Source organism: Epinephelus fuscoguttatus, linkage group LG12 (genome assembly GCF_011397635.1).
Source record: "Epinephelus fuscoguttatus linkage group LG12, E.fuscoguttatus.final_Chr_v1".
Taxonomy (NCBI): Eukaryota; Metazoa; Chordata; class Actinopteri; order Perciformes; family Serranidae; genus Epinephelus; species Epinephelus fuscoguttatus.
The window spans coordinates 19,843,747-19,860,919 of record NC_064763.1 but is presented as its reverse complement, the minus strand read 5'-3'; the positions used below and the strand labels follow the sequence as shown (position 1 = coordinate 19,860,919).

The window sequence follows — 17,173 nt, the reverse complement described above, 5'->3', positions numbered from 1 at the left end:
CACTTCATGGAAATGTCTGCTATTTTTGAACCTGGGTCGTATTCTCATAATTGTGGTCGTTCTGTGGTCATTTTCTTCCAGTTTATTTTGGGAAGGAGAAACACGATATGTGACGCAGCAATGTTACACAGGGCAAATTTGTAACTGCCGTCCTGCTGATAGAGGAGTCAGATCAGAAGACATTTCTGTGTCATTCTAGAGGGCATGGACAAATGCTGTTTTTTGTTGTGTAATTTGGAGGAAAAGCAAGGTATAATCTGCAATCTGAGAAGTGGTGTTATTCAAACTGACTAAAAAGACAAAAATTAGACAGATGCCTTGACTTTTTATAATGTAAATTTAATGTTTGGGCATTGGGAAGATGTCATTTCAAAGGGTTAAAGTTTAAGTCACTGGTGTTAAAGTCTAAGCTGAGTTGCAAGTCTTTTATGATTTTGTCAAGACTCCATGTGACTCAAGTCCATGCCTCTGTCTGTGGTAACTGTAACCTCTCCATCATGGAAAAGTGGTAAGAAATACAAACATCGATTTCGTCACCTATCAACGTTTGACCGTGGACTTTCTACGTCAACATTAGCCTGAGTGTCAGACTGAAGCTCCCAGAACCTTCAGTCTGACATGGCTTCCACTGAAGGCGATTTACAAGGGGGAGGGAATTTGATTTTTTCCCTAACCAATCAGTAGATATCAACGACTCACCCAGAATCTGACGTCATTAGTATCCATGCCTCGGGGGTGCCGAAAACAAGCGAGCATTGTCTCCATCGTCATGCACGCCCAGCTGCATCGCCGTTAAATCCAGTTTAGCAGCTTCCTTAATTTGGTCCTCCATTAAGCGAATAGTGGCGAAATACCTCGATAGCATCGTTAATGTGGTCTGTAGGATCTGTAGCGGTCGCCATTGTTGCTATCCTCACCAGTTACCCACCGGTGTACAGCTTGCCATCAGCGTGGCGCTGATTGGCTAATCGCTAGACCCGCCCCCACCCCCGGCATTCATTGGTCCGTCTATCGTTTGGACGAGATAAATCGCAAATTCATTGAAGTATGCCAGACCAGAGATGCAAGCCTACTCAGTTGAGTGGGCGGGGTCTATGGTCTGGAACCAGGCTACGTCAACATATGATGTGAAAGGTACCCTGGGTGTGTTGGTTGTTGACGTTCTGGGAGGCTGTGTCAAGTTCTGCCTGTTACATGCGTTGTCTGTTTTCAAAATTTACAGGAAATGTACAGTTTGCATACAGTCACAGTTTTTTCTTTCAACAACAAACACATGCGGTTACGTTTAGCCAACACGCACGTGGTTGGGTTTAGGAAACAAGAACATGGTATGACTTTACCATCTTCCAGGAAGCGAAAAAAAATGGCCTCCCAGGTCGGTGGTTGTGGTGGTTGATCCATCCACCACCACTCGCACACACCCCACTTGGACTTTTCGCCCCTTTAACTAACGTTGTGTTTCCCCCTGACACTGCCGGGCACTATTACTATTACAATAACAGCAACCAACATGAAAGGACAGCTTTTTTCATCAGTGTCTGATGCCGGAAGTCTGTGCCCAAGCACTGATATTTTACAACTTCGGAGTGAGACCAGGCTGGAAATATGGTAATAGAGATTACGAAGTGACCAAATGTAAATGGAGCCACACCATACCACTTGACTGACTCCCACTGCAACCTTGTCATCACTCTAACCTCCCATTATCTCTCTGGTTTACAGAATTGGAGCTGAATAAGCTGGATGTGCTGTTAGCGGATCCTCACAGACAGTCGCCCAAGAACAAGGCTCTGAGGACGGGCACTAGCCGGAGGAGGAAACGAACACTTGTCCATCACCTGAGAACGCCGGGGAATATGGACGCGGCCTTGAGCCCTGTCACCACGCCTGAGGATGAGGAGGGCATCCACCACATCAAACATGTGGCAGGTCAGCCCAGCAGAGGTCACCAACGGGTCTGTTGTCAGTGAGATACTGTAGGACTGACACTGAGCAACAACACCCTCTTTTACCAGGACAGGATTTATGGGAAATGTAGTTTCCCTGCAACTTTGTGAAAGACAAAACTCTACACACATAGCACCTTTATCATTTTTAAGACTCTGTCTCAGTCCCCGCTCTCTGGGTCTTGTTCTCCTGTAGGTTCCACACAGACCAGACACATACCTGATGCTCCAGGAGGCCTCACATTCTACAACTTCTCCAGACTGCTGCTTCTCATCAGCCTTGTGTGAGTTATTGTATTACTTGGATATTGTTATCACACCCTGCTTGGCAAATGATTTATCAGTCCTCCCTCACACACCCCAAACAGCAAAATTCAAACTCAGCACAAGCAGTTTTCTCTCATGACCCATCAGGGAGTTAAGCAGGATCGACATCCTGGCTGCGATCAGTCATCTGTTATTTTTTTTATCTTTTAAATGACAATCAAAATTTCTGGGATGATATCTTCAAATGTCTTGTTTTGTCTGACCAACAGTCCAAAACTCAAGAATATTCAGTTTATTGTCGTGAATCTTTTGATTTACTGGTCCATCTACGTCCCAGCCCCCGCCTATGGTCATAAGTTCTGGGTAGCGACCGAAAGAATGAGATTGCGGATACAAGCGGCTGAAATTAGTTTCCCCATGGGGTGGCTGGGCTCAGCCTTAGATATGGTGATACAGTGAGGAGCACAGACACTGGGAGTTTTCTCGTAGTGGAACCGCTGCTCCTTCACGTCGAAAGGGGTCAGTTGAGGTGGTTCGGGCATCTGATCAGGATGCCTCCTGGGCGCTTCCTGTTAGAGGTTCTCTTGGCACATCCCACTGGTAGGAGGCCCCGGGGCAGACTCAGGACATGCTGGAGGGATTACATATCTCATCTGTCCTGGGAACACCTTGGGGTCCCCCAGGAGGAGCTGGAAAGAGGGGGAGAGGGACGTTTGGGGTGCTTTGCTTGGCCTGCTGCCCCCGCGACCTGGATAAGCAGATGAAATTGAATTGATGGATGTTATAAAACAAAGAAAAAGTAGTAAATCCTCACAATTATTAACAAGAGAATATTTAGCATTTTTGCTTGCTAAATGACTGATGATGATTGCTTGATTATTTGAACTGATGTCAGTTAATTTCCTTTCACAACAATACAGTCAGTTTTATTTCTTATCAGTGCCTGTGGTTAGCTGTTTCAGCTTTATCATTCTTAGACATCTAATACAATTTCACAGTGTCCTTAGGGAATATTTCAGGATGTGCACTCTGTCTTTCTTCCTCTATCTTCCTTTCTTTTGTGTTGTTTCAATTTGCTGTAATCTACCTTTTTTTCTCTGTCCTTGTCTTCAATTGCATCCCATAGGATCTGTATAAGGTATTTTCATTTCTGCCATGGCCCTGATTCATTTCAGTAAATGGCATTAAATGATGTGGTAGATGAGGCCCTGTAGTAAAGTCTCTCTGCATTTGTTCCCCTTCTCTCTTTGTAGCCTGATACTGGTGGTGGTTCTAAACGTAATGTTGTTCTACAAGCTGTGGATGCTGGAGTACACGACACAGAGTCTCACTGCATCGCAGGAAATGAGACCAGACGAAAGGTAGATATGAAAAAAGAAATCATGGTGTTTGGTTGTGCCTGTGTGTATTTCTTTCTGTTTGGTACAGACCTTTGCAATGGATGATAAATCCCCCCAGAAAAGAGCTCTGTGGCACCACACTTGGTTAAATTGACACTTGGGAGCTTTAAACTGCATTCACATGATCATCAAAGCATTAAAGTGCTGAACACTGCATGAAGTCATTATTTCTTTTCTTTTTTTTAATCAATCTGCATGCATTCAGCACCAGATTTACTGAAGCACTCAGTGACGTCAGTGTTGGTGAAGAAGAGCTCAGTAGGAGCTACAAAAATAAATGATAATGTGGTGATCTATGGAAACATTTACTCTAGCAACTACCTTTTAATGACACTTGAGAAAAATCATCACCCATAAAACTATAAGTTACAATCTGAGCCTTAAAAGCAGGCTCAAAAGACGTATGCAGGATTTATACTTCTGCGTCGATGTAGAGCCTACGCCATAGCCTGACTTGCACCTCCCCAGAAATGTAACTACACTTGGCGACGATGCAGACCTCCGGTCTATATTTGTAAGCTGAAACCATTTCCCTCAGAGGAAACGAAGCTTTTATTTACTTTAATTTCATAGATCAGAAACAATAAATTGAAGACAATAGAGCCTCCACAAAAATAGCATTTTCAGTCTTGTGTGATTTATCCTGGCTTCATATGAGCAAAGGAAATCTCTGCTCATTGCTAGGCTAATTTATACAATGTAAAATGTCATAGCCTTGTGCCAATAACGTTAGCATGTTGTATTTGTTTGGAAAACGTGTTTAGACAGTTGTTTTGTCAGTGAACCTTGTGAGTTGTAATGGAGCTGAATTTTGTAACGTTATCTTTGTTAAATGTTTTAACAAAGCTTTAGCTTCATATGTGTAGAGCAAAAGTCTGCTAGCCCCTAAGCTAATTTATACAATGTAAACTGTCCTAGGCTTGTGCTAAAAACATTAGCATGATGTATTTGGGGGGAAAATGTGTCCAGCAAAAGACAAGTGTTTGTCTCTGAATGCTGTGAGTTATAGTGAAGTGTTTGAAATTGTAGCTATTAAGGTGTGTTTTGAATCAACCAAACTTTACAGCACATCACAAAAACTCTGACGCATAAGTATAAATCCTGCTTTAGCCTGGCCTTGAATCTTCCTCAGATGTAATGTCTTCTTTGTGTTTTGTTGAGGTGAACTGCAGCTTTTTCTGTGTGCTCCAAATGCTAAGCCAGTTTCTCATAGAAACTCTGGACATTGTCATTAGTTGCCCTTTCACACATGTAGCCCACAACAGGAGACTGTCTTTGTCAGAAGCATTTTCACCCTCTCAGCAACGGCCCTTTTAGAGAGAAGTGTCATAATCTTGTCCCCTGCGTTCTACATTTTTGTTGCGGCCTTTGTGTTAATGACTCTTCATCTTCATAGAAAGTTCGTCAACACACCAACTTGCTCGCTGTGACTTCTCCAGACAGTTACCTGCTCTATTCACACATGGGTTCAATGACACATTATAAAGATGTTGTATTAAGGAGCTGGCTGGGTAAAGTCCATTTAAAGTTCAATCTAACTGATTCGGACATGTGCCTTGTCACATACATCTCCCCTGGGTAATGTCTAGATAAGTATAGGGTTGCAGTGCATGTGTGAAGAAGGGGCTCTAGTTAACTTTAATTTTTTGCTTTGCTTTCGCAAACTGGTCCTAGGGTTTAAATTTGAAGAAACCTGATCTTTGTTTGGCCAGAATGATTCAGTCTTATTCAAGGTCTTGGCTGGGCCATGTATAAAGTTATATACGGTTAACGCATTAAGAAGAACAACAAGAATGTGTGTGTGTGTGTGTGTGTGTGTTACATCTATATAACTGTGTCTCATTATCAGACCACCTCAGACCCAGCTGGAATGGGTGCAGCTCATGGACTCCCAGCAGCGTTACCATGACAACGAGCTCCAGAAGTGGAGAGACATAATCAAATCATCAGTGCTGCTGCTTGATAAGGTGAGAGAGCCGGTCAAACACAAGGAGTGTACAGCACCACAAAATACTGTCATAGGCTGAGTTGTCAATTTAGTTCTTTGAGAAAGTTCTGTTTCGCTTTGTTTCCAAACGACTTAGCTGAAGACCTTCATCATGCTCAAAACAACTTTTTAAAGAGACTCGAGCAGTCGAGTGGTTCGATGAGCAAGATAGTGACGTAAACAGTGTTGCTGTGTGAGACGCCTGATCTTAAGGCAGTGAATGGTGTGGAAGACTGTAGGAGAGCACAGCCTGAGCCCTTTACTCACAACATGTCTACACAGGAAAGGTCTCAGTCGTCCATCTTAAGCTCATCTGACGGAACAGATATCAGATACCAGGACTTGATGGCATCCCTGGCCATGCACTCAAAGTGTGTGCAGATCAACTAAACAAAGAAATAGAGTGCATATTTTCACTGCTATTTAAGAGATGGTTTCAGCTCATGCATCACTTCCCAGATACCTCGTGTGTGTCCATACTCGTGGACACTATCAGAAACATGTTGGAGCAGTGTAGATGTAGTCAGTCTCAGTCAGTGAGCATTGGATTGTTTTGTCTGTAGACCCACTCTGTGATCTAAACATTTGATTACTTGTGTTCTTGTACAAACTCTGACTTATGTCTTTCCTGCCTTTTCATCCAGCTAAGAGACTCCCTTCTCAATCTCCATAAAAGCATTGGCCTCAGGGACTACAACTCCGAGTCGGACAAAAGGAGAAACCAGTATCACTGATCGATAATATCAAGGCATGTGGACATGATGTGCAATATTCAGCCTACCTTTTCTGAGCCCGTGGAGAGAGCGTGGCCTTTTAAAGGCAGTGCTTGGAGTTCAGTCAGAGAGCTTTTTCAACAATTCAAGTGACCTCATCAGCCTGCAGTAGATGAGAGCGCACTAACACACCACAATGTGTCCTGCTGAGAGACTAAATCATTGGCAGGCCTCGTCTGTAGCTTTACTTCTGTCTTGTTCATCCACATTCTCCACCTGAAGCTGTATCACTTTCTTTTTTCTTCTTCTTGTCACATACAGACAAAGATTAGACTGATCCAAAGCATGCAACTTTTTCTGGCTTCTGATATTTTGCCAAGTGAAAATCCATATTGGAATTAAATATGCATTCACTTTCAGAGGTGCAAAAATACATACAAATTTTTCTTCCCCTTCGAGGAACTCCGACAGCTGCTGTATCTCTTCGTTTTTTTACCTTTGAAACTGGGAAACACGATAAGAGACTGTAATAAATCCACAGCCTGCAGTATTTCAACCTATTTTTTTGCTCAGCAGAACTATGAAGAATCGAGATGTAACGGCATACATGTGCATGTGTGATTGGGTGAGTGCATATGTGTGCATGTGTGTATGTGTGGGATTTTTAAGACGTATATGGTAGTCAGGGCTATTTTTACCAGGCATATCAGGCAGATCAGGGCTGGTTTCCCTGAGAGCTTATGCCATACTTTTGTGATTCTATGTTTATGTTTTCTATGGCATAAATATTCTGAACTCTGGCTGGGGCATCGCTCTGCAGTTCTGAGTTAGTGACATGTTGAAGAGGAGGGTTTGATTTGCAAGCAGAGAGAATGTATGGAAAGAAAGCAGGAATGCGTAGCTGAAGGTGGCACAACTCCAAGTTTCCTAACGTGTTGCCAAGGTAATAAAGAAATGTTTTGTTCACAGCCAACCATCAGTGTCATTCCAGTGTTTTAATGATTTACTCTGACACGTCTCCGCTGCTCCATCACTGCCAAGGCTCACATGTCAACGTTATTATCCTGTTACCCTGTTTAAGCCATTTCATTGCATTGCATTGATTCATGTGTGATTGTCATGTAAAAGTAAAAATGTACTGTGGGCGCACAGTCCCGCCATGAAGTAGGATCAATGTGAGTTGCAGTGAAATTCAATATGTGCTATGTTTCTGCACTGCAGGTATGTTCTGCAGATATCAATCATGTTTTGGTGATTTTACAAACATTTCTCAGGAGCAGAGCTGATCTGCATCAGATATAAGCTGACTGGTTTGAGTTGGGGGTCAGCAGGCAGAGACACAGAGCCACGGTTCATTAGTATACGGCTTAGGGCTCATTTATACTCCCTTTATGCATGAAAATAGATATGTCCATTTCGAGCATTGCAAACGTCACTGTCCTCATACTTCCATGCATCCTTTATGATGGATGGCAGCTGTTGGATGGCACTAGATGGCAGAGTTGAGCAATTCACACAACAAATCAGGGGACAGTGGCGGAGGTCGTAATACTGTACCTTTAAAAAGAGGCAGTGTTAGATATGGTTGGTGGTCTGTGAGGCCATTAAATACATCCCAACATGTGGATGAAGAGTTCTTTTCACCAGGGCTGCCCCCAACTAAGAATTTTCCTAGTCGACTAATAGTTGTCATTTAGGGCCGTTAGTCGACTAGTTGCCTGAGTGTTTATGATATTAATTCAGGTCTGAGAAAGAATAGTATCAGTACCATTGTTAACACTTTTGATTTATTTTGAAAAGGTGCAGCTCCTAAAAGAGTTTCCCTTTTATATATATATATATTACTATATTAGCCATTCATTCTGTTCTGCCATTATTTAAATTTCGTCGTCATCTCCTACAGTCGTATCTTGCTTGAAGTATGCTACACTGCCTCCTTGTTTACAGGTGGTACTGCTCTGTTTCATCTGTACCCGTAAACTTTCAGAAAACGTGCACAAATATGGACAAAAAGAATGCAGGGTTTGGACAGAAGGCTGTGTCCATCTCCATACCTAATGTTGAGCATTAATGAGCCCTTGCAATAGCTAACAGGCAGCCTCAAGGGCAAACAAGAAATCATTCACTTTAAAATTGTGCCAGTGGATGATGGTAAAAGGGTCTGATAAAGCACCACCCACAGGTTTCCGACCACTCTAAAACTGCACAAATTATTACAGTCTGATGAGGGTCACTGATGGACCCACACAGATTAATCACCAAATTTTTATGCTCTTTTAGTTTATTGTTTTGGTTGTACTGTCGCAAACTCTACCTGCATCAATTCAGATTTTAGTGGGTGCAGCAATTGGTGGAATCCAAACCAGGAGTCCATTCCTGAAATTTGCTTTGGTATAGCCTGGGTCCAGACCTTAGAATCTGCCGACTCCAACAAGTTCACTGATTCATCTGGAATTGTGACAAGAAACAAGTTTCTTTATTGAAATGAAAAGAAATCAATAAGCACTGTACAAAAGACCCAGCTCTGTCTCTGCTTTCTGCTGTGTCTTGGCCACACCCAGCCTCATGTGCAGCACTGACACACCCCTGCACTCAATTACAGACACACAGGTTGGTCACACAAAGCAAGTCCACAAAGCCTTGTCTCTCCCACTCATTGAGTACATTTCCTGATTAGATTGCAAAAAGAACCAAACCATGCAAACCAAAAAAAGAGGATAATATAAAGTAAGTATCCCCCACTTTAGCATAGAAAAAAACGAAATCTGGCCTGTTATGGACTACTGGACTATGATAAATAAAACTGAATAGCATTAGCTTTACAAAACTCCAACTTATTTCATCAAGATATATGCTTCATCAGATAAGCTCTGTCCTCTCTAACTCCTTGACTTCAGTTTCATTTAGATGTCAAGGAATATTTGGCTCTATCTACTGAGGTTTACCTCTCGCCAGCGGTTTCTGCCTCAGAGGAATGTTTGTCTAATGAAACACCACACTGTTTATCCAGTGCTGATACTATTTTCCAGAAAATGTGTCCATGTCCCAGTAGGAGGACTTGGTCTCTGTCAGTGTGTGCAGAAATGTAATCAGTCAATGCCAGTGAAGCAGCTATAAGAATGTGTCTGTTGATACTTTCATGAGTATATTTATATGTCAAACCCTTGACGAAACTGTTTGGGATCAGTGTGTCATATGTCTTGCAGAAACTCTGCGTTGCCATGTTTGCCTTTTCTTTTCTTTTTTTCTTTTACTGACACTTGTCCAACCTTTGAAAATGTTTTCTAATTTCAGGATGAACGTCAAACTATTTAAATGTGTGAAAAATGTTGAAATTTTAAAGAAGGGATATGAAAACGTTGTCTTTTTGGTCTCACAAGGTTTCTATGCTACACTGTTGCATGCAGAATATGTTTTACAGTTGATTTTTAATCCTCGAAAATGTCCTGTTTCATGAAAGACTACCCAGGAAAGCATTGTTGAGTTTTGTGTATTAAGCAAAATCCTTGCAGTGTGAGAAATGTAGGTGAGCTGAGTGTCTAATATACTGTAAATTGCTGCAAAAAGAAAAAAAGGCAGAGATTTATTTTTATGTGTATGGTGTAAGAGAGAAGAAGGCATATAAAGCTATTACAGAAATGTGAAAAGGTTTCACTGTTATTGACTGTGCACAGAAATAATACATTATTAGGTGCAATGCAAAATGAATTTGGCTTTGTATATTATTGAAGTGATCAACAGAGAAAAATTCTATTATTGACGTGTTTTATAGGATTCACAAATGTAAATAAGGCTTTGTAAAGTGGAAAAAAATGTGCATGTGTATCTGAATATTTGTGCTGTGAGAACAAATCCATACCACAAATGATAAAGACAATCTTACTTGCACAGCAGCCATGACATTAATTGTAATAATTGCCCATAGAAAACTATGATGTGATTGGTGGTTACCGAAAAAATGATCTCATACGTCAACTGTGCAAGCAGCGTAGTACAACCCATACTTACATTTATTGTAAGGTGGTGCCCTCTATTGGCCGTGGTAATAATGACTCCAGCAGAAGGGGAAATAACGTGGCACATAATGCGATTTAGTCTGCGTAATGTTCTACAAATATCAAAGAAGCCCCTACAGGATGGGTGGGAGAGGTGGTGGATGGGTCAGGACTTTCACCCAGGAGACTGGTGTTCGTGTCCCAAAGTCAACATTGACTTCTTTTAATAACAAAGTAGCCTAGTGTATATTTTTTTCAGCCTAGTATGCTAGTATGTGTAACACGCCATGCTAGTGACATAAGTTACATATCGTTTGTGAAATATGCGACCAAAGTACTAATTTAATGCAAAACTTGCATCTGTCTTCCTGAACCTAACCACACAGTTTTGCTGCCTAACCCTAACCAAGTAGTTTTGGGGCAGAACTGCGACCGTCTCATGACGATTCACTACGACAAACTGTGGCCCTTAGACCGGTAAAGTTTGTCATTTTGAGGCTGGTCATAAAAGTGGTTTTGGAAGTCAGTGGAAATTGACCTATTCTGTTATTTAGGCATGAGAGAGTGTACATTTTTTCACCCCTTTCCACAGAAACATACTGTATTGCAAAAAAAATCAGTGTGTCCATGTGGGTTTCTGTCTCAAGGGTGGGACTATTGATGTAGCTACCGTGACCTCACCCATTGGTTTGTGGACCCTGTTTCAAAGCCTTGAGTTTGGCACTTCGGCCTTTGCCATCTTGGTATTTTTGAGCCAAAGGTGATCATATCTGGGCATGAAGGAGTGTGGGGTGGATCTGACTGAGAAGCCAAGCACATGATCAGGAGACAGCCTGTCACTCAAAGCAGACACACCCTTAATCATACGTAACTTGAAGCCTCCCCCTCTACAATAGTCATGAATTTTGAAAGAAGTTAGAGAGACCAAAACTGTCTTTTGTACCAGGATGTAAACATGTTTATTTCTGCTGTAAAGTTGGACATTTTAACATGGGGGTTCTGTGGGGATTGACTGGCTTCTGGAGCCAGCTTCAAGTGGCCATTAAAGGAACTGCATCTTTTGGCAGTTTCGTTTTGGCTTCATTTTTCAGCCCTGAAGGTTGCCGCTTGGGTGGGACTATCAAATACGTAAATCATAAAAAGAGATCATTTCTTACTCTAGCTGTGTGAAATTTTGCTCAAAAATGCACAAATGTGAATTCAATATTCAGATACACGTGCAAAATGTTCCTCCACAACCTTATTTACTTTGCGAGTCTTATAAAACACATGATAATTGCCCTATTTTCTCTCAATAGGTTTCTACACTGCAACCTTGAAGCTGCTGTCCAAATCAGAGGGTGAGGTGCTACAATGATCTAATAATCTAATTTACTCAAAAGCCATTTTTAAAACAGTTCAAATGCAGATGTTGAGTTGATGTAATTTGTCCTCGTTAATGGAATCTCTTGTATAATACCACTGAAGTCATGCGGCTCCTCTACTGTATATGAAATGCATGGCTATCCTATTAATGCTAGCAATTAGTATCATGTCAAACTTTCATGCATCTACAATAGAGGTTTTATTTCAGCATGAGTGTGAAAACATTATAGATGCCCCTAAACTGTAGATCCTGAAGGTCAATTAAATGTAGTCAGACTTTAAGCACCAAGTGTCAGTCACAGTGTGGCCCATGTGTGAAAAGTGACAAGTGTATGTAAACATAAGCTGGTGTCAAAATGAAACCGTTGCTTATAAAAGGTTGACTGAAACTGTCATTGATTGGTTGAAGGTAACAAGATGTGTTGGTTTTACTTAAAGTCAGTTTCCATGACAATCCCCGAAATGTACCCTCAGGTTCAACTCCGAACACTCAGTCCATAAAGACACACACACCTGCAGTATTTCTTCCATCTTGCCTTCATCCAGCTCACTTGGTGGCGTAGCGTCGTATTCTCCTATGTGTGCTTACAGTCCCTGACCTGTCTTTGAAAACCCATTTTGATCTGCATATGTGAATCCAAACTGATTTATACAGATATGATAATGTAATGTATATTGTTATGTAGAGTTATAGTTCATATTATAAGGGCTCAAACTACGCTGGCAGTGGATTTGAGGAAGAAAAAAGTGCTTATATGAGAATTTTATTTGTAAGCGGCCTGTGAGTCAAGACAGAGGAATGAATAAAAGTGCATAACGATTCATGAAATATGTGTGAGTTTGTGTCATTTGTTGATCAGGTTTTGACTCGCCCCCGCAGTCACTCTGTGCTGATTATCAAAGAAGCTCGGACAGTAGTCGCTGATCAAGTTCAGATCAAGTTCAACCCACCCAATTAACTAACAACAAAGCAAACAATTTTCCTTTTCTGACAATGTTCTGATACAGGTTGCCTTTTTTACCACCAGATGTCTCTCCACATTAAGTCAGTAATCAAACATTATACAGAGTACAAGAGAAAACAAATGCATTTCACATTTATTGCAATATATAGCAGCTGGGGTGAAAGAAGTACTCTGAACTTTAACCTAAGTAAAAGTCATGATACCACAGAGGAGAAACACTCTGTTAAAGGTAAAAGTCCTGCATCTAAACTTACTAATGTAAAAGTACAAAAGTAATAGCATCAAAATGTACTACTTAAAGTACTAAAATTCAAAGTGACCATTATGCAAAAGAAAATTTTATTTCAAAATAATATTTGTTAGGCCTATAATTCAATAATATAATTACAGAGGAAATCCATGCTGACACTGGGAGAACATGCAAACAGAAGGGCTCCCCCACCCCAGGGTTCAAACCAGGAACCCTGTTGCTGTGAGGTGACAATTCTAACCATAGCACCACCCAGTTTAATCTATAATATGTCATAATTTAACACTTAATTATGTTTTCTATTAATAATCCAAATCTGTTTCAGTACATAAAAAGACATTACATTTTCTGTACAGGGAACTTGTTAAATGTAAGAAAATTGATACTGATGTCAGTAGATGTTCCTGGCAATTGGATTTTGGGACCACAATAAAAAAGGATGATTGGGAAAATTATTAAATGCAAAAAGATGAGTTGCTCCAGTACATTTCGTGAAACACAATTTAAGATGATCCATGAACTGCATTTTACACGGTTTATCAGATCCAAGTACGATCCTGATTGTACTATAATCTGCCCAAAATGTAATACAGGCAAAGCTACATATTTTCATGTCTTCTGAGTAAGCCCAAATATTGTTGAATTTTGGTACAGTGTTCAAATGAAAATTGATGGTATGCTGGGATGTAGGTCAATATTAAACCCAGGCATTTGTATTTTAGGACTAGATGAGGGTGGAAAGCATGAATCTGTTGGTACGCAGCAAGGTTGCGTATTCTTCAAAGGTGGATCGGTGATGAATCTCCAGATGTTTTTTTACTCTGGTTTGAAAAACTCCTCAATCTAATTCCACATGAAAGGTTATCATAATAAATAAGAACAAAATGGTCCAATTCCTGCTCACCTGGCAGCCAGTCTTAATTAGTATAGTAGACAAACTACAAATTGGGCTTCAGAAGTACATGAATATATCAATATTCAATACTATTCACAATATACACCAGTCAGCCAAAACATTAAAACCACTGACAGGTGAAGTAAATAATATGGATCATCTTGTTACAATGCAATGTTCTGCATGGAAACTTGGGGTCCTAGCATTCATGTGGATGCCACTTGACACGCACCACCCAGACCAAGCAAATGCCCTCATGGCAACATCACTCCCCAGTGGCAGTAGCCCCCCAGCAGGACAATGTGCCATGCCACACTGCCAAAACTGCTCAGGAATGGAATGACGACGTGACTAAGAGCTTAAGGCCTTGACCTGGCCTCCAAAGTCCCCAGATCCAAATCGTGAAGACCGTGTTACCAGACACTATGGGGCATCCCCAGACTTCCTGTGTCCACACCTTGACATGTCAGAGCTATGTCCAATCCATGGCGGCCCCACCGTGGATGGGCAGTACATCTGGGGTATTGGCATGTCCCAAAGATGCTCAGTTGGATTGGTAATTGGGAAATTTGGAGGCCAGGTAAACACCTTGAGCTCTTTGTCACGTTCCTTGGGCCATTCTTAAGGCAGTTTTTGTGGTGTGGCGTGGTGCATTGTCCTGCTGGGGGGGGTCACTGCCATCTGGGAGTGGGTTTGCTTGGTCTGTGTTTGGGTGAGTAGCATCTACATATATGCCGGCACCCAAGGTCTCCCAACAGAACAATGCATTGTAACAAGATAATCAATGTTATCATTTCACCTGTCAGTGGTTTTAATGTTTTGGCTGCTCGTTGTATGTTGATATGTCATCTTTGTCCCATGAGAACCATGCACCTCCATTTTACACCCATTTTAGCAGCCTTGTGGGAATGTATTTTTTCACATGGTTTAGTAGCTTTGTTGTTAGTTGTACAGCTTGGGAAGTGTTAAATGTGTCTCAGCTTATGGCAAAACACTCATTTTCTCACACATTCAGTCATATTAAGGGGTTCAGGACCCCCATGTTTGGAAATGGGTGGTTTCCATTGGACAACATGCAAGATTAATCTAGAAGAAGTGTGACTGTTACGAGTATAAGATATGTATTATAATATTGCTTCCTGTGAGTGAAAGTGTGTGTCAATGTGTCTACGTAGGCTCATGTGGACATCTTAATACTTGCTGTATAAACTCATAAATTTCAGGAAAAATGATGTACATATGCATTTTTCTGTTTCTGTTAACAGTTGCTGCTTTTTGAATTTTTGAAATGTAGACTTACTATGGGACACTAATAATGATAATAATAATAATAATAATAATAATAATAATATTGAATGAGAATAATTTGAATCTTCAAAGTACCTAAAGTTATTAAAGTAGTGGTGTACAAAGTGTCAAGCAGCATAAAGTGGATACACTCAAGTCAAGTACAAGAACCTCAACTTTATACTTTAGAACAGTACTTGAGTAAATACACTAAATTACTTTCTACCCTGTAGCAACAACGTAGATAGATCGAGGGAAACAGTCAGACCCAGACAGTGGTCAGACTACTAGTGTGTTATATACTGTGCTTTCAGCAAGAATGCATTTATAAATGAGCCATTTTTATCGATTCTTTCTACATGTAACAGCTCGTCCAAGTAAACATGGTATATAAGAGCTGTTCACTCTCATAACCAATGGGTGGCATGCTTAGCTTTAAATCTGCACAGCCTGCTGTAGATTTCCTGGACGCTGTACACATGTGGTAAAGGAATCATTTGCCACAGGTAGTGGACTGTGGTTGTGCTGTATATGAATGTACAGTGCAAGTATAGAATATCTTAGGCCTATGTTATGTATGCACAGTGGGCTATGTATATCCCATTGGCCTGTGCCTCTAATGTTTCCACTTAGGTCTGTGGAGGCAGTGGCCAAAACTGACAACATTATATCCAAAAATATAGATATTTTTGACACTTAAATACTCAGAATGAATCACAGTGACTTTCACAAACACGCCACTGTGTATGCGTTTTTTAACGTGATGGGAGGTTAGGTTGTGTTCTTTATTCATTTTAAATGTCTTGATTTTTATTAAAACTGAATTTAGTATTCATTTGAGTAGACTGAAGTGGCCTCAGTCGGTTGTGGGTGTCTGGCAGAGCCAACAAAAGGCTGCGTGCCTTCATAGGCTCCACCAACAGCTGTCCAAGTGAGACGACACAGCGGAGCTCCGGATAGAGAGGAGGGGAATGGGTCCGAGTCCGACAGCGGCGAGTTCATCAGCTGAAACCTACAGCCGCTGCCGCTCCTCTGTGACTATCCAGAGAAGAAGAGGAGGAGTGAATCAAGACTTCAGTGGATTAATTTAACCTCCCTTTGTTGGGGGAAACAGTGCAGAGGAAAACGGGAGGCGAGGATGTCTGTACAAAAGCTCCCAGGTTCTTTTGGAGTCATGTTCCCAGCGTTCTCTCTGCCCATGAAAGCGGAGCGCAGTCGGAATAAGGAGCGGCTGGAGGCCAGCCTGGCCGGCTTGTGTGAGCTGGAGCTGCTCAAACAGAGGCAAGAATGCCGGGTGCTGAGCGCTCTTTGCCTCGGGGACTCTCCGGCTCCCGGCCGTCCGCCTTGGGGAGCCCTGCGGTCTGCACGTTGCGCCCTGGACGCACCAAACGGCAACGCGTCGGATGACTACAGCCTCGGACCCCAGACTGTAAGTTGTTTGTCTGGTGATGATTGTTTTGGATTGAGTGCTGTACAATCGACATCATGATAGTTTGCTGATGTAAAGGACACTTTGTAGTGCAGCTTTTATGTTGACTCAAGTGTTGCGTGGTGTGCGCCGTGGGATCTGTTGGAACATTCTGCATCTAAAGGGCTCCGCAGTGGGGTCCTTCAATGATTACAGACACACAACTTGATAAGGTTCGGGCTTATCAGAGGGGTTTTTGTTGTCAGACCTGGCCCATAGGTCTGCTGTAGTCAGAGAGGTGTGTGCAGTGGGGGGAAGTACTGGCAATCATGGATCATATACATTTACTTTATATGCTGACTTTAAAGGATTAACTGTGTCATGGCTTTGAAATATTTTCCTCTTTTGCGTCTCTTCTTGGAACCCTGGAGGTCTCTGGACCTTCCTGTGGTAACCCATGGATTAGATTACCAAGCACTGAGTATATGTGAATATTAAAAGAAAAGAAAATCCTCTAAGCCTGTCATTGACCTCAGTGTGCAGATATGAAAACGCAATGTCAGGAGGGCCCCTCAAGTCACACGTTACCATTTAAGGGCAAATTTGGGGGGAGCCTTATTACTTTACCCATTCCACACTGAAGACAATGGAATATCCAGACATTTCAATCTCTTGGATAAATTATCACTCGAAAT

The 17,173-nt window shown here is 41.6% G+C and overlaps 2 protein-coding genes across 6 annotated transcripts in view; both read left to right on the top strand.

Moving 5' to 3' along the window:
* gramd1ba (GRAM domain containing 1Ba) overlaps nucleotides 1–12,458 on the top strand; it is a 50,991-nt gene extending 38,533 nt beyond the window's left edge. For all 5 annotated transcript variants that reach the window (XM_049593144.1, XM_049593143.1, XM_049593145.1 and 2 more), the window contains 5 exons: nucleotides 1,723–1,929; nucleotides 2,143–2,230; nucleotides 3,467–3,574; nucleotides 5,463–5,580; nucleotides 6,245–12,458. In XM_049593144.1, the coding sequence (XP_049449101.1) occupies nucleotides 1,723–1,929; nucleotides 2,143–2,230; nucleotides 3,467–3,574; nucleotides 5,463–5,580; nucleotides 6,245–6,334 (611 nt within the window). In that variant the 3' untranslated portion in view covers nucleotides 6,335–12,458. The remainder of the gene's footprint in view (nucleotides 1–1,722; nucleotides 1,930–2,142; nucleotides 2,231–3,466; nucleotides 3,575–5,462; nucleotides 5,581–6,244) is intronic.
* A 3,444-nt stretch (nucleotides 12,459–15,902) lies between these two features.
* Nucleotides 15,903–17,173, top strand: part of LOC125899014 (dapper homolog 3-like) — a 34,526-nt gene continuing 33,255 nt past the window's right edge. Inside the window, exon 1 of the mRNA XM_049593154.1 lies at nucleotides 15,903–16,499. Coding sequence (XP_049449111.1) covers nucleotides 16,209–16,499 — 291 coding nt within the window. The 5' untranslated portion in view covers nucleotides 15,903–16,208. The remainder of the gene's footprint in view (nucleotides 16,500–17,173) is intronic.